At 45.2% G+C, this 23,151-nt stretch overlaps 1 protein-coding gene across 3 annotated transcripts in view; it reads left to right on the top strand.

Moving 5' to 3' along the window:
- LOC126471079 (nuclear hormone receptor FTZ-F1 beta) overlaps positions 1-23,151 on the top strand; it is a 410,975-nt gene that overhangs the window by 260,724 nt on the left and 127,100 nt on the right. For 2 of the 3 annotated variants that reach the window (XM_050099151.1, XM_050099150.1), the window contains exon 3: positions 11,762-11,941. The exons of the other annotated variant lie outside the window; for it this stretch is intronic. In XM_050099151.1, the coding sequence (XP_049955108.1) occupies positions 11,815-11,941 (127 nt within the window). In that variant the 5' untranslated portion in view covers positions 11,762-11,814. The remainder of the gene's footprint in view (positions 1-11,761; positions 11,942-23,151) is intronic. 3 annotated transcript variants of the gene reach the window in all.

The following is a 23,151-nucleotide window of genomic DNA, read 5'->3' as shown; positions in this document are numbered from 1 at the left end:
CACTCACCTATGAGTGGCGGGCGAGTTTGTCGGCATTACCAACAGAGACGTCCAATTGAGCAGCGAAGTGTTTCATGCTGATCGATCGATCACTTCGAATGAAAGTGTCCGCACGTTCTAACATTGCAGGTGTCACAGTTGTGCGCGGCCGGACAGCATGTGGGAAATCAGGCAGGTTTGCGCTACGTCGTTGCGATGATGACAAACGCCTCGGCCAAGGGCTCGCCGTCCTTGGAATCACTGCCAGCACTCCGTAAACATTCTGTAGGCGCTTATGAATATCTACAATGCTCTGGTTTTCCGTTGAAAGAAACTTTCTGCTTGGAATTCACCTCCGCTACAGACGGCGTTTTGAAGTCTAGGTATAGCACCGCCACCAATCGGAGCATCATGAAACTATGGGAGCTGAGGCGGCCCTGTTCCACGATATCCTACAACAAATTCTGGATTTTTTTCTACCGAAACTGGACGAGAATAAAAGTTGCATTACTTATTGAACGCACCTCGCACATTAACGTTTCAAGAAAAATGAAGGATAGGAATGAAATGGCTGGTTGTTCGTTCTGGCGAGACATGGATTTACACACGTTACACTATGTGATCAAAGGTATCCGAACACCTGATTGAAAATGACTTACAAGTTCGTGGCGGCCTCCATTGGTAATGATGGAATTCAGTATGGCGTTGGCCCACCCTTCGCGTTGATGACAACTTCCACTCTCGCAGGCATACGTTCAATCAGATGCTGGAAGATTTCTTGGCGAATGGCAATCCATTCTTCACGGAGTGCTGCACTGAGGAGAGATATCGATGTCGGTCGCTGTGGCTTGGCACGAATTCGGCGTTCCAAAACATCCCAAAGGTGTTCTGTCGGATTCAGGCCAGGATTCTGTGCAGCCCGCAGCTCGTGGTCGTGCGGTAGCGTTCTCGCTTCCCACGCGCAGGTTCCCGAGTTCGATTCCCGGCGGGGTCAGGGGTTTTCTGTGCCTCGTGATGGCTGGGTGTTGTGTGATGTCCTTAGGTTAGTTAGGTTTAAGTAGTTCTAAGTTATAGGGGACTGATGGTTAGGTTTAAGTAGTTCTAAGTTCTAGGGGACTGATGACCATAGATGTTAAGTCCCATAGTGCTCAGAGCCATTTGAACCATTTTTTGATTCTGTGCAGCCTAGTCCATTACAGGGATGTTATTGTCGTGTAACCACTCCGCCACAGGCCGTGCATTATGCACAGGTGCTCGATCGTGTTGAAAGATGCAATCGTCATCACCGAATTGCTCTTCAACAGTGGGAAGCAGGAAGGTGCTTCAAACATCAATATAGGCGTGTGCTGTGATAGTGCCACGCAAAACAACAAGGGGTGCAAGCCCCGTCCATGAAAAACACGACCACATCATAACATCACCGCCTCCGAATTTTAGTGTTGGCACTACACACGCTGGCAGATGACGTTCACTGGGCATTCGCCATACCCACATCCTGCCATCGGATCGCCACATTGTGTACCGTGATTTGTCACTCCATACAATGTTCTTCCACTGTTCAATCGTCCAATGTTTACACTCCTTACACCAAGCGAGGCATCGTTTGGCATTTACCGGCGTGATGTGTGGCTTATGAGCAGCCGCTCGACTATGAAATCCAAGTTTGCTGACCTCCCGCCTAGCTATCATAGTACTTGCAGTGGATGCTGATGCAGTTTGGAATCCCTGTGTGATGTTCTGGATAGATGTCTCCCTATTACACATTACGATCCTCTTCAACTGTCGGCGGTCTCTTGTCAGTTAACAGATGATGTCGGCCTGTACGCTTTTGTGCTCTACGTGTCCTTTCATGTTTCCACTTCAGTATCACATCGGAAACAGTGGAACTAGGGATGTTTATGAGTGTGAAAATCTCGCGTACAGGCGTATGACACAAGTGACACGCAATCACCTGACCACGTTGGAAGTACGTGAGTTCCGCGGAGCGCCCTATTCTGCTCTCTCACGATGTCTAATGACTATTGAGGTCGCTGATGCGGAGTACCTGGCACTAGGTGGATGCACAATGCACCTAATACGAAAAACACATGTTTTGGTGGTGTCCGGATACTTGTGTTCACATAGTGTATATCTTTAGTTAAATACAGCCAAAATAATTAATAGTTTGTGAAGAGTATTGCAGAAAAAATACGCATCTCAGCAGTTAGTTATGTCTAAACATTTACCGCTCCCCAGCACTCCACTTCTGGCAATATCGGAGTGTACGCTTTTGCTGTCTTCATGTTTCCTTTTCTCGGGCGTATAACCACATGGGTGCTGAGTCTGCTCACCACTACTGTTCACCTTGTCGGGTAGTATAAAAAATGTTTATAATGCGACTGACATTAAAAACAGACAAACCAGCATATCATCTTGAGTCGTCAAGATTGTGTAGAGGTCGATCATGTGCTGATTAGCGTTCGTATTATGCCATGTACGGTTGCCACGACTTTGAGACGCCGACGTAGAATGTGAGTGCAAAAACGAAATTCTGTTGCAAGACTTTACCTTTTGTCCCGAGGTAGATCTGCTTGCGTAATAATGATTGGAGCGTGGAACGTTAGAACAGTCGGACAGCTCTTGACAAACAAGCGAGGTGGTGTTGAAAAGCGATAAATCAACCGGGCGCTGCGGCTAAACCCACCGAGCAATTGCTATTATGCCCGCCGGTAGCGCAATTTCGCCCGAAATATCCTTTCGAAGCGACAAAGACTCATCAAAGGGTACCGCCGCTAGAAACACAATTTGTGTCGGTCTCCATGCTTAAGTCTGGCGAATGTGACGACAATGAATTTGAGTTGCATTCTGTGCGCTGATTACAAAGACTTGACGTGTAGGACAGCATAGGTGTTTGGTTAATACAAAAACAAACATTTCAAAAAGGTTCGGCGCAAGTGCCTGTCGATTACCTTGAGCGATAGCCTTACACCTCCGTCTCGTGTCCAACGAAGGTCACAGAGCGAATAGAGGATGTGAAAGAATTGTTTGAACACGTTCTCAGACACGCACCTAAATCTATGTAAGGAAACGTATTGGTTCAAACTGCAACGAGTACCTCCACTACAGTTGGTGAAAAATATCCATTACGCCTAATAAAACCTTGAATTTGCCAATAACTCTGTCTCAAATGTGACGACCAGAACGTCTTTTAACTGATACCGTTTCTCAAATTTAGTATGTTTAGTCCATCGTTCCTCAGCATGTGAATGTTTCTTCTAGTGTACTGAAGCTGTATAATATACTTAGTTCTTGATATAAAGAAAACAATATAATGAAGTATAAAATCTAGGGAATATCAAAAAAAGAATTTTTTTTGTAACATAGCAATTAAGTAAATCTATCATAAATTTTTATTTGCCGTTTGATTTCAGAGTATCAAAAAGATGAAACTTGAGTGTCCTGAAGAGTACTGTCACAAACGGAAAGTGGTTTTCACTGAACTGCACAGAAAGACAAGGGATTTTCTTAAAAGTGGAAATGTTAGGTACCTTTTTCACCGATTAATGCTGGATCTGTTCACCTTCGTTAAGATGATTTGCTGACTAGTATAAATGGCAAATGCTGACTGTTTCTTAAACGTCTTGTGGACAGACGAGGCAAACATATCGATGACCTATCGGAAAACAACTATCGTCACAGTGACTTTTTTCATTAAAAACTTATTTTTATCCACTTATGTAAAAACATCGTCGTGCTTTTGAACGTTGATTTAACACCTTTTTCTGGGAGTTTGGTGTTACTCAGTATCTGTATTAGTTGGCAAAAACAATTTTATAGTGCAAGGACGTGTTGAACAAAGTACGTTAGTTAAATTTTAGTGTTGGGATCTATAATTTAATATCTCTCACTTGTACGAGGGTCGTTCAATAAGTTCAAATGGTTCAAATGGCTCTGAGCACTATGGGACTTAACATCTGAGGTCATCAGTACCCTAGAACTTAGAACTACTTAAACCTAACTAACCTAAAGACATCACACACACCCATGCCCGAGTCAGGATTCGAACCTGCGACCGTAGCGGTCGCGCGGTTCCAGACTGAAGCGACTAAAACCGTTCAATAAGTAATACCCCACATTTTTAAATCCATTTATATACGTAGACAAACGCCCTTGTTCGTGTTTCACATTTGATGTTTCTTCTGTGCGCCGGTGAAGTTTCGAACCGTTCTGCAGATGGCAGAGCTATAGAAAAGAGTCAAAATGGCGTCCACATACGACTCACGCTACAAGCAGAGTGTGTTATTGAATTCTTGTGTGCAGAAAAAGAAACCGTGGTGAACATCCATAAACGTTTTTGTACAGTGTATGGCGATGATGCAGTTGATAGGAGTACAGTTGGGTGATGGGTTAAGAAAGTTACAGCCTCAGGAAATGCAGAAACAGAGCTCCATGATCAGCCACGCTCGGGACGTCCTGTCAACAGCCGCTGCTCCACACACGCTGAATCGTGCGGATGCCCTTATTCGCGCCAACTGGCACATCACAACTCGACAATTGGATCTATATTTGTCGGTCATCATTGGAAGTTCGTCTGCAAAGATCGAGACTCTCGAATATTCTAAGAGGTGCTAACGATGGGTTCCACGAATGCTCACATCACCAAACTGGGTTAGACGTCATTGTCTCATCCACCCTACAATCCAGACCGGCGCCCTCGGACCTCCATCTCTTTGGGCCCCTTAAAGATTCTCTACGGGGAACACACTTTGAAGATGAGGAGAGTGTCAATCATGCAGTGAAAACATGGCCTACAGGACAAGAGCTTTTAACAGCAATGAATACATGCTCTTCCACAACGTTGATGTAGGGCCATAGAACGTGATGGAGACTACGTAGAAAAATAGGTCATGGGCAAGACATGTTGATGTATATTGTCACCAAACTCTGACTCTTAACAATAAACATGTTTTGAGGAAAAAATGTTGGGCGTTACTTATTGAACGACCTTCGTATTTTCTTTTATGTTTTATAAATATGTTTTTTTGAAACTTCCTGGCAGATTAAAACTGTGTGCCGGATCGAGACTCGAACTCGGGACCTTTGCCTTTCGCGGGCAAGTGCTCTACCAACTGAGCTACCCGAGCACGACTCACGCCCCCTCCTCACAGCTTTACTTCTGCCAGTACGTCTCCTACCTTCCAAACTTAACAGAAGCTCTCCTGCGAACCTTGCAGAACTAGCACTCCTGAAAGAAAGGATATTGCGGAGACATGGCTTAGCCACAGCCTAGGGGATGTTTCCAGAATGAGATTTTCACTCTGCAGCGGTGTGTGCGCTGATATGAAACTTCCTGGCAAATTAAAACTGTGTGCTGGACCGAGCACTTGCCCGCGAAAGGCAAAGGTCCCGAGTTCGAGACTCGGTCCGGCACACAGTTTTAATCTGCTAGGAAGTTTCATATCAGCGCACACTCCGCTGCAGAGTGAAAATCTCATTCTGGAATATGTTTTTTGTTTTCATCTGAGTTTATTTATTTTCTGTATCTACATTTACGTATAGTTAAAAGTCTCTGATACGAATAAATGAATGGAATGTTTATGGTTTATTTTCAGACTATGTTTCTCACGTATTCTACTTAAGTCCGTGCTGTTCAGTTATAAGCCCGACACACAAAATAAATGTATTTGACTTGAATGACGGTATTGCTGGTTTCTAAATATTCAAGCTTGACTTAGTGAACGAAATATGGACAGAGAAAATGGTTCCACAGACTCGTGCTCATTGTAATTGGGATGTCTGAAGGAGCCTGCGACGGGAACCAGTATCGTGCAAGTAAGCCGCAAAAACAAGTGTTCCCAATAATGAGATCATTTCGCGGTTCACGAGCTGTGTTAAATGAAGCCGCTAAATTAGACTGCTTCACTCCGTGACGGTGTACGGCTTCGTGCTTTAATTTACTTACATTCGTCTCGCGCCTGTGCCGGGAGTTTCTAGTTAGGCACATTTCAAGTAGCTCTGCCGACAAATGAAATTGATTCATTATGTTGCTCATTGCACAATTCAAGTTTTCCTCGCGCAGTTACATAACCGTAAATAATTCCACTTCTCTCGCGTGGAGGACTTAACACTTCTGTACTCACCCGAACACGCCTGAATGGGCTTCGAAATATCACCAGCCTGCGGCAGTCCAATTTTGTAGCCACGTACAGGTCGGCAGCAGCAATATTACAATTAGAAATTTGTTGAAAGAAGACATAGTACGTTGTGGTTATAATTAAGCTTTCGCTACTTGAGAAGCAGCCATGAAAAGCGAGTGATCGTAAGACACTGAAATTTTATGGAAGCATATGTAAGGACATGCGGGATGTAAATAATGAGTAAACTATTGAAACAAACGCATTTTAATTTCCACATGGAACGGTAACATTTAATTACGTACCAAATGGTTCAAATGGCTCTGAGCACTATGGGACTTAACATCTTTGGTCATCAGTCCCCTAGAACTTAGAACTACTTAAACCTTACTAACCTAAGGACATCACACAACACCCAGCCATCACGAGGCAGAGAAAATCCCTGACCCCGCCGGGAATCGAACCTGGGAACCCGGGCGTGGGAAGCGAGAACGCTACCGCACGACCACGAGATGCGGGCAATTACGTACCATGTTTACGTTAAATGATATAAACGTTGCTCATTTTGATGGCCATATGCACCCGCGACAGCCTAGAACCGCAGTAGAAATACCATTTCCCAATTGGTCGCAGTACTTTTCGGATGGTGGACTACGGAATGTTCAGCTGTGATAACACAGCTCGCGCAGTGTAAGCGTAGGCTTCCGCGGCCGTTGTCTTCTTCAATAAAATTCTTCAGGGTATCAGACCGCATCGTCATAATTTAAAATGCGCCAACGTTTCGGCTAGCGTTGCAGCTAGCCTTCATCAGGGCCTTACGTTAACTGCTAAATGAACACACTTGATTCCTTAAATAGCTGCACGAGAAAACCGTGTCGTTACTTGATTGGCTGTAAAAGGAGGAGGAGGAGGGGTGAAAGGTATACTTTATTGGTGTTTCCTTCATTATCTGTCATTGGCTGAAATAGCTGTTTTCTATTGGTCTTTATATTAATCCACCCCATTGGAGGAGACGGACGAATAGCGAACAGGTGATGGCTGTGACGTCACACTGTTTCCATGCTGTCCAGAAGCCGGCTGCGGCGTGCCATTGCTTTGTGTGCTCGCGACCACTACTGCGGCTCTCCGCGTGTCTGCATGGGCTGCCACGGCTCTGCCGCCGCTCCGTAGCCCTGCTATTGCAGGCAGCCAAGACCTCGGAAGCTTGTACCCCTCCTCTCTATTCATGTTGGCGGGTCTTTTGGCTATTTCTATCGCTTCTCTAATCTTTCTTTTGAAAGTGAGAGGCTGTTTCGCCAGGACGCGGGCTTCTTGAAAAAATATTGGTTTCCCGCACTCGTCTCGGAAGCAGATGATAGACAGCACCATGTCGACAAGGGAGAAGACTAATAGGGAAGAGGAGAAGGAGGCACAGAGCATTGCTGTGTTACCATATGTACAAGGGGTCACCGAACGTATTGGCAAAATTCTACGAAAAGCCGACATCAAACCAATTTTCCGAAGCAGAAACAAAATATTAGACATGCTCGGTTCTACCAAGGATGCAGTTGACAAACTACACACAGCTGGCGTGTATGAAATTGGTTGTGCGTGTGGATTAGTCTACATAGGTGAGACGGGACGTCCGATTAGCACAAGGCTCTCGGAACATGAAAGATATATCCGCCTGAAACAACACACTAAGTCAGCAGTGGCGGAACACCGAGACGAGTGCGGGAAACCAATATTTTTTCAAGAAGCCCGCGTCCTGGCGAAACAGCCTCTCACTTTCAAAAGAAAGATTAGAGAGGCGATAGAAATAGCCAAAAGACCCGCCAACATGAATAGAGAGGACGGGTACAAGCTTCCGAGGTCTTGGCTGCCTGCAATAGCAGGGCTACGGAGCGGCGGCAGAGCCGTGGCGGCCCATGCAGACACGCGGAGAGCCGCAGTAGTAGTCGCGAGCACACAAAGCAATGGCACGCCGCAGCCGGCTTCTGGACAGCATGTAAACAGTGTGACGTCACAGCCATCACCTGTTCGCTATTCGTCCGTCTCCTCCAATGGGGTGGATTAATATAAAGACCAATAGAAAACAGCTATTTCAGCCAATGACAGATAATAAAGGAAACACCAATAAAGTATACCTTTCACCCCTCCTCCTCCTCCTTTTACAGCCAATCAAGTAACGACACGGTTTTCTCGTGCAGCTATTTAAGGAATCAAGTGTGTTCATTTAGCAGTTAACGTAAGGCCCTGATGAAGGCTAGCTGCAACGCTGGCCGAAACGTTGGCGCATTTTAAATTATGACAGCTCGCGCACATTGCATCCAGCAATCTCAGCCATGGCAACAATAAGCACAACAAATCGGCAGTTAATTCGACCTTCAGAATCATTTTCTTCAACTCCGGTACGGAAAGGGGACCTCTCCGTTCAAAATGGTTCAAATGGCTCTGAGCGCTATGGGACTTAACTGCTGTGGTCATCAGTCCCCTAGAACTTAGAACTACTTAAACCTAACTAACATAATGACATCACACACATCCATGCCCGAGGCAGGATTCGAACCTGCGACCGTAGCGGTCGCGCGGTTCCGGACTGTAGCGCCTAGAACCGGACCTCTCCATACCGAGCAGCTGCACAATTGCTGTTGTTTTGATTATCATTGTCAGAAAGATACAGAAAATACAGTGTATAATTTTTGACATGTCAACACAGTTTATACAATTTTAACCAAAATTTGGCTATTTCCAGTGCATTTTCCGTTGCCTGGTGAAGGTCTTCTACTGTGCAGCCGGCTGGACACAGTCGACACTGAAGCATATGTTGAACAGTCTGTTCAACAAGTGTCAGTGTGCGAGCCATTCGACGAAAGATCATCGATATAGGCTTTCGGACCCGAAGGCCCAGTCGTGTACCCTTCATGACTGTACGACACAAAGCTTTACACCTCGCCTGGGCCCTTCAACAACGACATTGGACTATTGATGACTGGAAACATGTTGGCGGGTCGCACGTTTCAAATTGCATTCAGCTGATGGACGTATACGGGTGTGGAGACAACCTCGTAAATCCATGGACCGTGCATGTCAGCAGGGGAATGTTCAAGCTGGTGGAGGCTCTGTAATGGTGTGGGGTGTGTGCAGTTGGTGTGATATGGGCCCCCTGGTACGTCTAGATACGACTCTGGTAGGTGACACGTACGCAAGCATCCTGTATGATCACCTGCATCCTTTCATTTCCATTGCGCATTCCGAGACTTTCCCAGCAGGACAGTGCGACACCCCACACGTCCAGAATTGCTACAGAGTGGCTCCCGGAACACTTTTCTGAGTTTAAACACCTCCGCTGGCCACAAAACTCCCCAGACATGAACATTACTCAGCATAGAATGAAGTTTGGAAGGTAGGAGACAAGTTACTGGCGGAATTAAAGCTGTGAGGACGGGGCGTGAGTCGTGCCTGGGTAGCTCAAACAACCGCAAGACAGTCAACCGCCAACGATTGTACGACATTCGCATGGTAGATTCCCCGCTCTGCCATATATGTAGCATGCAGGACACCGACGAACATTCTCTGCAGTGCGGTGAGGTAAAGGATGTTTGGCGGCTGACGCAACTCATCATGGCACTCCCCCGACGCACCGACGAATCCACGATCACGAGGGACGCTTTATTTTTTCCTGACGCTGTCTTTTACCCCTCACAGAAAACGTCGGCAATCCGCTGGATTGGAGGACACGCATCGCACTACGTGCTCTCGCGGACCTTGATATTGGGCATGGACTATTGGGATTATCTACTAGAACAACACGAAATCGTCCGACGCCACTCTACATATAAAACGCACTTTGCGAACTTTGTAGGCAGCTTGTTTCATGACCCCTCGAAGCGGTGGGGAGTCCCAGGTTTACGTTGTCTCGAGGGACAGGATAGTACTCCCAGTGAAGTGACGAGGATGTCACTTCGGCCCTATATTTCTTTCCTATCTTTTTCGTGTGTGATTTTTCTTCTGGGACATTGAAATTGAATAAACAAATAAACAAAATAATACAGATAACAATAAAAAAATAATGAGATGTTCACTCTGCAGGGGAGTGTGCGCTGATATGAAACTTCCTGGCAGATTAAAACTGTGTGCCCGACCGAGACTCGAACTCGGGACATTTGCCTTTCGCGGGCAAGTGCTCTACCATCTTTTTTTTTTTATTTTGTTCGTTATTGATCGTTGTGTTTGGTCGTTGCGGACGTCACAAGACATCCTGTTCAAGTTCGGTGGTTGATCCTTCCACTCAGTTTTTTAATACCATCTGAGCTACCGAAGCACGACTCACGCCCGGTCCCCACAGCTTTTACTTCTGCCAGTATCTCGTCTCCTACCTTCCAAACTTTACAGAAGCTCTCCTGCGAACCTTGCAGAACTAGCACTCCTGAAAGAAAGGATACTGTGGAGACATGGCTTAGCCACAGCCTGAGGGATGTTTCCAGGATGAGATTTTCACTCTGCAGCAGAGTGTGCGCTGATATGAAACTTCCTGGCAGATTAAAACTGTGAGCCCGACCGAACGAAGTCGGGACCTTTGCCTTTCGCGGGCAAGTGCTCTACCATCTGAGCTACCGAAGCACGACTCACGCCCAGTCCCCACAGCTTTTACTTCATATCAGCGCACACTCCGCTGCAGAGTGAAAATCTCATTCTGCAAACATCCCCCAGGCTGTGGCTAAGCCATGTTTCCGCAGTATCCTTTCTTTCGGGAGTGCTAGTTCTGCAAGTTTCGCAGGAGAGCTTCTGTAAAGTTTGGAAGGTAGGAGACGAGATACTGGCAGAAGTAAAAGCTGTGGGGACCGGGCGTGAGTCGTGCTTCGGTAGCTCAGATGGTGGAGCACTTGCCCGCAAAAGCAAAGGTCCCGAGTTCGAGTCTCTGTCGGGCACGCAGTTTTAATCTGCCAGGAAGTTTCAATAAAAAAAGAATTTAAAAAAAGTTGGTAGAGCACTTGCCCGCGAAAGGCGAAGGTCCGGAGTTCGAGTCTCGGTCCAGCACACAGTTTTAAACTGCCAGAAAGTTTCATTATTGAGAATATCTGGGATGTCTTGCAACGTGCTGTTCGTAATAGATCTCCACGCCTCGTACTCTTACGGATTTATGGACAGCCCTGCAGGATTCACGGTGTCAATTTCCTCCAGCACTAGTTCTGAAAGTAGTCGAGTACATGCCACGTCGTGCTGCGGCACTTCTGCGTGCTCGCGGGGTCCCTACACGATATTAGGCAGGTGTACCAGTTTATTTGGCTCGCGAATGTAATTAATATTTTGGTTTTTAACTCGGTTATTAGTAAGATGTAAAAAACACCTGTTATAACCGAGACGAAACAAACACCCAAGCCTGCCGAGGTGGCCAAGCGGTTCTAGGCGCTACAGTCTGGAACCGCGCGACCGCTACGGTCGCAGGTTCGAATCCTGCCTCGGGCATGGATGTATGTGATGTCCTTAGGGTAGTCAGGTTTAGGTAGTTCTAAGTTCTAGGGGACTGATGACCTGAGAAGTTTAGTCCCATAGTGCACAGAGCCATTTGAACCAAACACCCAAAAATACCGGTTATTCGGAAGTAAAATAGCGGTGCATCGCTAGCGGCGCTGCAGCAGTGCGTAGTGTGTACATTTGTGTGACGCCAGGTGGCGCTGGCTGTGCAGGTGACGAGGCGATGTGAAGCCCCGAAGCCGGCCGCCATGCCCCAACACCGCTGATGGAGACGAGCGTGTCTGTTGGCAGCTGGGGCCTCCCCAAGCAAGCGGCTCCCGCGGACCCTGGCGGTGACGTGGCTTCGGGCTCCGTTACTGTCATCAGCGTACACCACGGTGGCGACAACATCGGTAAGAACGCACCTGCTCCTATCGATTGTTTCGCGTGCCGCTGTCGCGTCGATAGGCGCCGGGGTTTTCCCCTCCCACTAAGAATTCCACGTAGTCTCTAACTCAGCTCCCCAGGCAAAACTAGCTGATACGCGGCCATTCTCATTCTGTGTGCTTAAGTTATCTTTTCAGTAATAATGAAAGTGTACAGTTGTTGCTGCTGTTGCTGTCCGTCTGATGATTCGTTTGCTGCAGTTCTACACGCTAGTGTGTCCAGTGCAAACGGCCTCACGTCTGCGTAGCTAACACAACCTACATCCGTTTGAACTAGTGATGGGGAGCTCGTGAATGAGTCGTTCAAATGAACGCTTCACTCCAGTGAAGTGTGAACTAACCACTCAATTTCAATGAACTGGTACTTCAAACTCTTCACAGATAACACACTCCACTCTTTTTTCTAGTTCACTCACTCTCTTCCCCTCTCCCTCATCCCATTACATCGCCGCTACGTCACTCATTCTCCCCTCACTTCAGTCCCACCTCTACTGCCTGTCGACGAATCGCGCGGCGTTTGCGGGAAACGATAGGTTTGCGAGGGGTTGGGAAGGTGAGGGGCGAGGGGAAGGCAGCGTCAGCTGTTTCCTGCAGTGCTGACATCATTACCCGTGACTATTTGTGAAGTTGTTATACTACCCGTCTACCGGTAGCTTACCGTTGGCAGCGCTTGCGGTCAATAGAGATGGGTCGAACTCGTTCATTCCCGTGAACTACTTCATTCATTTCACTCTTTACTGTGAAGCGTTCAAATGAAGTAGTTCATTCATGAAGTACGGAAGCCTGGCGAAGTTGCCCAGTTCGCCGCTCAGCCGCGGCTACGCTCGCTTCGCCTCGCTCGTACAATAAAGCTTCGTAATACTTCATAATTTTACCAACAGATGGCCGAACTATGCAGTAACGTGCACGCAACTTTTTGCGTCTTACAGCGTCTGACGTGAGTTAACTTAAATAGAGCATGGTCGAAGGGGACAAAGGAAAGATAAACAGAGAAGCATGTCACATATGAAGAAGATATTACGTTTAATCTTGCTCGACATTTTCTCATGAAGCGCCAAAAAAAGTCTTTATCTGCCAACTGAAACCTTATTTGTTTTATTCATGTACTGAAAACTAGAGCTACCAACGAAATGCAGTCCAATTTTATGTTCCTTTTAAAATTTAATCCAAAATGGAATGAGTATGTTTACCACTGTCACAAAGTCTATATACCTACGTTTCGTAATTATTCAGAAGTTTTCCAGTATATTTTATTTTTGTTGAGAATAATAACCCTCTAAATTCAAAACGTAAACTGTCACCTGCAGTCATTGATACGATTTCAGGTAAAATTCCTCATTATTTTATTCGGAAAGCAGTTTTTGTTTCTGTTCACGCTTATGCAATGGCTAGCAACTCACAATCGCCTAAAAGTAGTGAAATTTGGGGTTTCTTCGCCGGTTTAGGTGATGGGAAAGCAAAGTGCAACTGTTGCTCTAAGTGTATTTCACCGCGCGATTCGTCGACAGGCAGTAGAGGGAGGACTGAAGTGAAGGGAGAATGAGTGACGTAGCGCCGATGTAGTGGAAAAGGAAGAGTGGAAGAGAGTGAGTGAACTAGACAAAAGTGTGGAGTGTGCTATCTGTGAAGAGTTTGAAGTGCCAGTTCATTGAAATTGAGTGGTTAGCTCACACTTCACTGGAGTGAAGCGTTCATTTGAACGACTCATTCACGAACTCCCCATCACTAGCGGTCAAATGAATATTACAGATACAAACGAAGAGGCTGACTGTGTGAGCACGCACAGCCAACATGAAAATAAACGGTTTGTTAATAACACTGAAAGAGGGATTTTACCTGAAATCGTACCAATGACTACAGGTGACAGTTTACGTTTTGAATCTGGAGGGTTATTATTCTCAACAAAAATAAAACCTACAGGAAAACTTCTGAATAATTACTTAACGTAGATATATACAGAGTCTTACAAAAAGGTATGGCCAAACTTTCAGGGAACATTTCTCACACACAAATAGAGAAAAGATGTTATGTGGACATGTGTCCGGAAACGCTTAATTTCCATGTTAGAGCTCATTTTAGTTGTATGTACTGTTCTTCCTCGATTCACCGCCAGTTGGCCCGCCGGCCGCGGTGGCCAAGCGGTTAAAGGCGTTACAATCTGGAACCGCGCGGCCGCTATGGTCGCAGGTTCGAATCCTGCATCGGGCATGGATGTGTGTGATGTCCTTAGGTTAGTTAGGTTTAAGTAGTTCTAAGTTCTAGGGGACTGATGACCTTAGAATTTAAGTCCCATGGTGCCATTTGAACCAGCCAGCCAGTTGGCCCAATTGAAGGAAGGTAATGTTGATTTCGGTGCTTGCGTTGACATGCGACTCATTGCTTTACAGTACTAGCATCAAGCACATCAATACGTAGCATCAACAGGTTAGTGTTCATCACGAACGTGGTTTTGCAGTCAGTGCAGTGTTTACAAATGCGGAGATGGCAGGTGCCCATTTGATGTATAGATTAGCTCGGGGCAATAGCCGTGGCGCGGTACGTTTGTATCGAGACATATTTCCAGAACGAAGGTGTCCCAACAGGAAGACATTCGAAGCAATTGATCGGCGTTAGGGAGCACGGAACATTCCAGCCTATGACTCGCGACTGGGGAAGACCTAGAACGACGAGGAAACCTGCAATGGACGAGGCAATTCTTCGTGCAGTTGACGATAACCCTAATGTCAGCGTCAGAGAAGTTGCTGCTATACAAGGTAACGTTGACCACGTCACTGTATGGAGAGTGGTACGGGAGAACCAGTTGTTTCCGTACCGTGTACAGCGTGTGCAGGCACTATCAGCAGCTGATTGGCCTCCACGGGTACACTTCTGCAAATGGTTCATCCAACAATGTGTCAATCCTCATTTCAGTGCAAATATTCTCTTTACGGATGAGGCTTCATTCCAACGTGATCAAATTGTAAATTTTCACAATCAACATGTGTGGGCTGACGAGAATCCGCACGCAATTGTGCAATCACGTCATCAACACAGATTTTCTGTGAACGTTTGGGCAGGCATTGTTGGTGATGTCTTGATTGGGCCCCATGTTCTTCCACCTACGCTCAATGGAGCACGTTATCATGATTTCATACGGGATACTCTACCTGTGCTGCTAGAACATGTACCTTTACAAGTACGACACAACATGTGGTTCATGCACGATGGAGCTCCTGCACATTTCAGTCCAAGTGTTCGTACGCTTCTCAACAACAGATTCGGTGACCGATGGATTGGTAGAGGCGGACCAATTCATGGCCTCCACGCTCTCCTGACCTCATCCCTTTTGACTTTCATTTATGGGGGCATTTGAAAGCTCTTGTCTACGCAACCCCGGTACCAAATGTAGAGACACTTCGTGCTCGTATTGTGGACGGCTGTGATACAATACGACATTCTCCAGGCCAGGCCGCATCAGCGCATCAGGGATTCCATGTGACTGAGGGTGGATGCATGTATCCTAGCTAACGGAGGACATTTTGAACATTTCCTGTAACAAAGTGTTTGAAGTCACGCTGGTACGTTCTGTTGCTGTGTGTTTCCATTCCATGATTAATGTGATTTGAAGATAAGTAATAAAATGAGCTCCATCATGGAAAGTAAGCGTTTCCGGGCACATGTCCACATAACATATTTTCTTTCTTTGTGTGTGAGGAATGTTTCCTGAAAGTTTGGCCGTACCTTTTTGTAACACCCTGTAGACTTTGTGACAGTGGTAAACATACTCATTCTATTTTAGATTAAATTTTAAAAGGAACGTAAAATTGGACTGTATTTAGTTGGTAGCCCTAGTTTTCAGTCCATGAATACAACAAATAATGTTTCACTTGGCAGATAAAGACTTTTTTGGGCGCTTCATGAGAAAATGTCGAGCATGATTAAATGTAATACCTTCTTTATATGTGACAGGCTTCTCTGTTTATCTTTCCTTTGTCCCTTTCGACCATGCTCAGACGCTGTAAGAGTGTAAAACGGTGCGTGCACGTTACTGCATAGTTCGGCCATCTGTTGGTAAAACTACGAAGTATTACGAAGCTTTATTGTACGAGCGAGGCGAAGCGAGCGTAGCCGCGGCTGAGCGGCGAACTGGGCAACTTCGCCAGGCTTCCCTACTTCATGAATGAACTACTTCATTTGAACGCTTCACGGCAAAGAGTGAAATGAATGAAGTAGTTCACTGGAATGAACGAGTTCGACCCATCTCTAGTTTGAACCTGCCTCTGTAGTCCAGGTCTCACTCTACAGTCACCCCTCTCCCCATCCCCCACCCCTCTTACCAAACTGACAGTACCATGGTGGCTAAGGAGATGTGTCCTACCAACCGATCCCTTCTTCTAGTCCAGGTGTGCTATACATTTTTCTCCCCAGTTCGATTTAGCACCGCCTCGGCAGTTATTATTATTTTGCAACACTACGTTTCAAACACCGCTATTCTATTCTCGTCTGAACTGTTTATCGTCCACGTTTCACTTTCGCACACAGATAACTCCAGACACATAAGGTGTTTCAAATTCATGTTACAGGCTTCTAGGAGCTTTCGAGTCGACTTATAAGGAAAATCTGTGATGTCACCGTCAGACACCACACTTGCTAGGTGGTAGCCTTTAAATCGGCCGCGGTCCGTTAGTATACGTCGGACCCGCGTGCCGCCACTATCAGTGATTGCAGACCGATCGCCGCCTCACGGCAGGTCTAGTCTAGAGAGACTCCCTAGCACTCGCTCCAGTTGTACAGCCGACTTTGCTAGCGATGGTTCACTGTCTACATACGCTCTCATTTGCAGAGACGACAGTTTAGCATAGCCTTCAGCTACGTCATTTGCTACGACCTAGCAAGGCGCCATATTCAGTTACTATAAGAAATATCGTCAAGAATGTATTCTGAACAGATAATATTGTGAATCATGTACCGTCAAGAGCGACGTTCGTCATTAATGGATTAAAGTTAAGTATCAAACTAATTACGTCCGCTTTCTGAATTCTCATTCCTTGTCATGTTCCAGACCTCACATCAGTATAGTTCTTCCCTCCTCACGCTAGCCTGCTTGAGCTAAAACGCGTGCATTTCGACCTCCACTCGTAACACGGTGTTGGCTCTTCTGCTGCCACAAAAATCACCTACCTGACTTTGTATGAAAGAGAAACTTACCGATTTCAGCTGAATACGGACAGTGCATTAAATGCGACGGTGATATATGAAAATGTGTGCTCGACCGGGACTAGAACCCGGATGCTTCGCTTCTATAGAACGTTTCCTTAACAGCCTTTTCTTCTTTTTTTATTTTGTTCGTTCAAAATGGTTCAAATGGCTCTGAGCACTATGGGACGTAACATCTGAGGTCATCAGTCCCCTAGAACTTTTTTTTTTTTTTTGTCATCAGTCTACTGACTGGTTTGATGCGGCCCGCCACGAATTCCTTTCCTGTGCTAACCTCTTCATCTCAGAGTAGCACTTGCAACCTACGTCCTCAATTATTTGCTTGACGTATTCCAATCTCTGTCTTCCTCTACAATTTTTGCCCTCTACAGCTCGCTCTAGTACCATGGAAGTCATTCCCTCATGTCTTAGCAGATGTCCTATTATCCTGTCCCTTCTCCTTATCAGTGTTTTCCACATATTCCTTTCCTCTCCGATTCTGCGTAGAACCTCCTCATTCCTTACCTTATCAGTCCACCTAATTTTCAACATTCGTCTATAGCACCACATCTCAAATGCTTCGATTCTCTTCTGTTCCGGTTTTCCCACAGTCCATGTTTCACTACCGTGCAATGCTGTACTCCAGACGTACATCCTCAGAAATTTCTTCCTCAAATTAAGGCCGGTATTTGATATTAGTAGACTTCTCTTGGCCAGAAATGCCTTTTTTGCCATAGCGAGTCTGCTTTTGATGTCCTCCTTGCTACGTCCGTCATTGGTTATTTTACTGCCTAGGTAGCAGAATTCCTTAACTTCATTGACTTCGTGACCATCAATTCTGACGTTAAGTTTCTCGCTGTTCTCATTTCTACTACTTCTCATTACCTTCGTCTTTCTCCGATGTACTCTCAAACCATACTGTGTACTCATTAGACTGTTCATTCCGTTCAGCAGATCATTTAATTCTTCTTCACTTTCATTCAGGATAGCAATGTCATCAGCGAATCGTATCATTGATATCCTTTCACCTTGTATTTTAATTCCACTCCTGAACCTTTCTTTTATTTCCATCATTGCTTCCTCGATGTACAGATTGAAGAGTAGGGGCGAAAGGCTACAGCCTTGTCTTACACTCTTCTTAATACGAGCACTTCGTTCTTGATCGTCCACTCTTATTATTCCCTCTTGGTTGTTGTACATATTGTATATGACCCGTCTCTCCCTATAGCTTACCCCTACTTTTTTCAGAATCTCGAACAGCTTGCACCATTTTATATTGTCGAACGCTTTTTCCAGGTCGACAAATCCTATGAAAGTGTCTTGATTTTTCTTTAGCCTTGCTTCCATTATTAGCTGTAACGTCAGAATTGCCTCTCTCGTCCTTTTACTTTTCCTAAAGCCAAACTGATTGTCACCTAGCGCATTTTCAATTTTCTTTTCCATTCTAGAACTTAGAACTACTTAAATCTAACTAACCTAAGGACATCACACACGTCCATGCCCGAGGCAGCATTCGAACCTGCGACCGTAGCGGTCGCGCGGTTCCAGACTGAAGCGCCTAGAACCGCTCGGTCACAACGGTCGGCTTTTGTTCGTTATTGTTCGATGCGTTTAGTCATGGCGGATGTCACATGACAACCGTTCAAGTTCATCGTTGATCCATTCACTCAGGATGTCTTTTCTACTACAGATAGCAGCCAGCTCTCTGACCGAACACGCTGCACGCTGAGCTACCATGCCGGACCGCCTCGGTCACTCGGTCATCCGAGCATCCCCCCCCCCCCCCTCCTTTCCAGCCCAAGTCCCACATGCTGCACATTGCACGTGTTGTGTTCTCCGTCCAATTATGCGCTGTATGCTCGCAGCTATTCAGTGTTCGAACGAATGAGTGCATCCGCACAGAAGATATCATTTCACCTCCAAGAAGCATATATGTACATATTTATACGTGTGGTGTCTGTTCTTTCGGACATGTCCGAAAGAACGGACACCACACACGCAAATATTGACCATTATTTTAAAGGAAAAAAAGCACACTTGCAAGATATCAAACGCAATACTCGAGCCCGAGCGAAATTTTAGGACATAATTCACATAGTACCCAGTTATAAACTTCCGAATGTGCGGCATTTAAATTTCGCGCACACCAGTTGTTTGTCACTCGCCGCGCCCCATTGCAGCAACTCGAACGTCGGAGCGCGAAGTACTACAGAGTGGAGTAAGAGGTTTTTGAAATACTTTTCTGACATTGGTAAGATGCTGTGTTAATTGTCGAAGTGCACAATTGCTTACCAATAGCTGTTGCCAGTGATCTTTGCTTCGAACATTTTTATGTTGCGATTCACAAATGCAGTGTAATCGAATGAAGCGATTCAATGTGTCATTAAAGAAGGAACGGAGCGCTATTCGGTATTAACACGATTGTTATGCGTTATTTTCTTTAGATTTCAAGACTGATAGTATAAAAGTGAGGAGGCACGCTGTTCTTCAAAGTGATTGGCGTGCCTACATTGTAAATCGAAGGTAATTAATTTCATAGTAAGTCTTTAGATGCTTATGTTCACTCGTTAAGGTTCTGGGTCGTATATATAGCTGCTGAATATCAGTATGAGAATGTTGTCAAATAATACTGAACGTATATGTGCGTAAGGTTGACATTTACTGATATTGCTTACTACTTTTAGCTAAGACTAACGTGTGTGCTCGAGAAGGATTTCATAACACGTTCGGCAGATGTGTCCACCTCTTGTCTCTTCTACCTTGGCCTTCAACATAAGCGAATAGGAGGGCACTGGCAATCACTCTCCTGTACAGTACTTCGCACACGGGCATTCGGCCGAGATTTCTGGCCATTTGTAAATTGAGGCAAATGTCCACAATAAATGCCTGGACAAATGCCCAAAATTCAAAACTGTCCGTGCATTTATGCATTTTTAAAGATTAATTGATGAGCGACGGCTATAAAAAATTTAAGTTGATATTTTGTACTGGAAAAGTTGTATTGCAACACTGCTTTTTCAGTGGTTGAGTAACCAAGTTTAAAAAGCCACTTGAGAGTTACAGGAGAGTTACGAGGGCAAATAAATTGGACTGTAAACATAACTTTTACACGAAACGTCCTGGCAGATTAAAACTGTGTGCCGGACCCAGACGCGAACTCGGGATATTTGCCTTTCGCGGGCAAGCTGTCAGTCGTGGTTGGGTAGCTCAGATGGTAGAGCACTTGCCCAAGAAAGCAAAGGTCGTGAGTTCGGGTCCCGGACTAACACACAGTTTTAATCTGCCAGGAAGTTTCATATCAGCGCACACTCCGCTGCAGAGTGAAAATCTCATTCTGGAAACATTCCCCAGGCTGTGGCTAAGCCATGTCTGTGCAGTATCCTTTCTTCCAGGAGTGCTAGTTCTGCAAGGTTCGCAGGAGAGCTTCTGTTAAGTTTGGAAGGTAGGAGACGAGGTGCTGGCAGAAGTAAAGCTGTAATGACGGGTCATGAGTCGTGCTTGGGTAGCTGAGATGGTACAGCACTTGCCCGCGAAAGGCAAAGGTCCGAGTCAGAGGTTCGGTCCGACACACAGTTTTAATCTGGCAGGCAGTTTCTTACTAGCGCACACTCCGCTGCAGAGTGAAAATTTCATTCTGATAACTTTTACATCTTTAATATGGTCAGTTCTTGGGGAACTAAACAATAAAAAAAAGAAAATAACACCCAAGTTTAAAAGTAATTTGTGAAATAAAGTATAGTTCATAGTAAGCAGCTAGCCTGTAGGTAGTATTGTTACTTGTACTACACTACTGCAAAAAAACTAAAAAGTGGTTCTCGGTTAGTTTCTTGATCTTCATGAGTTGAAGAAGAATCATGAAGTTCCGACTCTGCCTCATATTCTCCTGAATCTGATTCCTCGCTAACTATGGGGTTCCTTTCCATTTTGTCTTTGCTTGGACTGTTCAGTATTGATTTTTCCTTGAGTTCAGCAGGCTTATGTCGTGTTCAGGCTCCGTTCATCGACTGCATGTTATAGGAGAGGTAGGTTAGTTTTGCAGCTCTCTCTAATGTGAGTCTGTTTCTTTTTCTACTGCGGATCCATCAGTAAGTTGGAGCGCTTTGTAGCGGCAGATGTAACTGGAGCGCCCATAAGTTTTAAGCCAACTTCTACCAATTCACGAGTGCTTCTTACACCTCGCCACAGCAGTAAAGGATTTACACGATGAATTTTATCTTCCTGAGAGTGAGAACCCACTCCTTCCCACACAAATTTCCTGGACCAAACTCCTTGTTTATCCCTACAATCAGCCAAGTTCTCTCTAACCGGAATAACATCCAGTCTAGTGTGCTATGCTGTGCCATAGGCAAACCTTATTGCAGCAAAGCATCTTGATAGGCTTCAGGTTACTACCGTGTACTGCTGGATTGAGAAGAGTAGCTGCAAGGTGGGCATCGATTCTTTGTTATTAAATCTTTTTTTTGTGATCCCAGCGGTGCAGTCATACGAAAGCAGATGAACAAAGAAGCAGACTAGAAAATTGTAGTCTATTTCAAATGTCGTATAGCTAACAATAACTCACTTTTTTTTGTTTCTCACTGAAAACGAACATTTAAGAATAAATTTATCATCAAGAAACACACGACAGTTGTTTAATATCCTCAGTAATAATTTTGTTATCAATAATCATTCTTCAATAATATTCAGAGTTTGATACGGGTTACAAAGTGTGTTACATTACAAAGCGATGACATAAGGATAATGTATTTTTATAGCGGATTATCACTACACCGGTGTTCAACACGGTGTGTGTGTGCGCGCGCGCTCCACAGACAGAAAGTAAAGAGTAGAACTGGTAACATTATAGATGATAAGCAACTATCAGCAACACGCGACTAAGTTCTTAGCAATAAAGTCATGAATGACATACGTAGGTTTAAGTGTAAACATTTACTAACTTAAATATTGAGAGTACTGTCCCATTCGTTATTTTCATTGGTGGATTGTACATTCTTGCTGTAAAAACTTTAAAAAGGTACACCCAGATTTTGGGCATTTAGAACGACTTTGGACAAATTCCCGGGCAAACGCGCATTTATAAATGTCCTGTCCGCTGGGCATTTGGCCGGCTCACATCACAAGGATGACAGAGCGACACAAGAGTAATTTTAAATTTAAAAACTGTACTCGCAGAAGGTCATTACCGCGTACTGTCAGAATTGTGGCCCAAATTTTCGCGCATGATCGATTGCTGGGGCCGATGTCTTGCGAGAATACTTTTATCTCCTTACAGTATAAGGTTGTGTTGACGCTTCCTTGTTAGTAGTTAAAGTTTTCATATGGAACCAATATCCGGATATGTGCCGTTTGGATATAAAATAAACTTTAAGCTCGGATCATTTTCAAAGCTCCAGCCGGCCGCGGTGGTCTAGCGGTTCTAGGAACTTCAATCTGGAACCGCGCGACTGCTACGGTCGCAGGTTCGAATCCTGCCTCGGGCATGGATGTGTGTGATGTCCTTAGGTTAGTTAGGTTTAAGTTCTAGGGAACTGATGACCACAGTTGTTAAGTCCCATAGTGCTCAGAGCCATTTGAACCATTTCAAAACTCCCGCTTCATGGTACACACACAAACTGAGAAGAAGATGCCATCGGTAGTCCTTGTTGTAGTTATGAAACCCATCACATACTGTTTTCGTCCGTATACAACAACGGCTGCGAAAATTTGGTACTTTCGCAACTTGGTCCGTTGACCGGTGCTCCACGGTCGCGCCGCTCTCCAGATTCTGAGGAGGAAGTCGTTCGTAAAACAGAAGAGAATCCGACGACGAGTACTCCAAACGTTGACCATGCCCCTGTAGAGCACACAGCCCGGAAGTCGTTGTATCCCCTTCGTTGTGTGAGTACCGTCAAGCAAGAGATTTGAAATCAATACGATCTTCAAATGTGTTTTACATCCAGACTTTATATTTCTGGAAGACTTTACAATTCTGGATATTGGTTCCTTTCAAAACGTCATCTAAT

This window comes from Schistocerca serialis, chromosome 3, assembly GCF_023864345.2.
Source record: "Schistocerca serialis cubense isolate TAMUIC-IGC-003099 chromosome 3, iqSchSeri2.2, whole genome shotgun sequence".
NCBI classification, from domain to species: Eukaryota; Metazoa; Arthropoda; class Insecta; order Orthoptera; family Acrididae; genus Schistocerca; species Schistocerca serialis.
The sequence above is the reverse complement of the archived record's forward strand: the minus strand, read 5'-3'. Positions and strand labels throughout refer to the sequence as shown.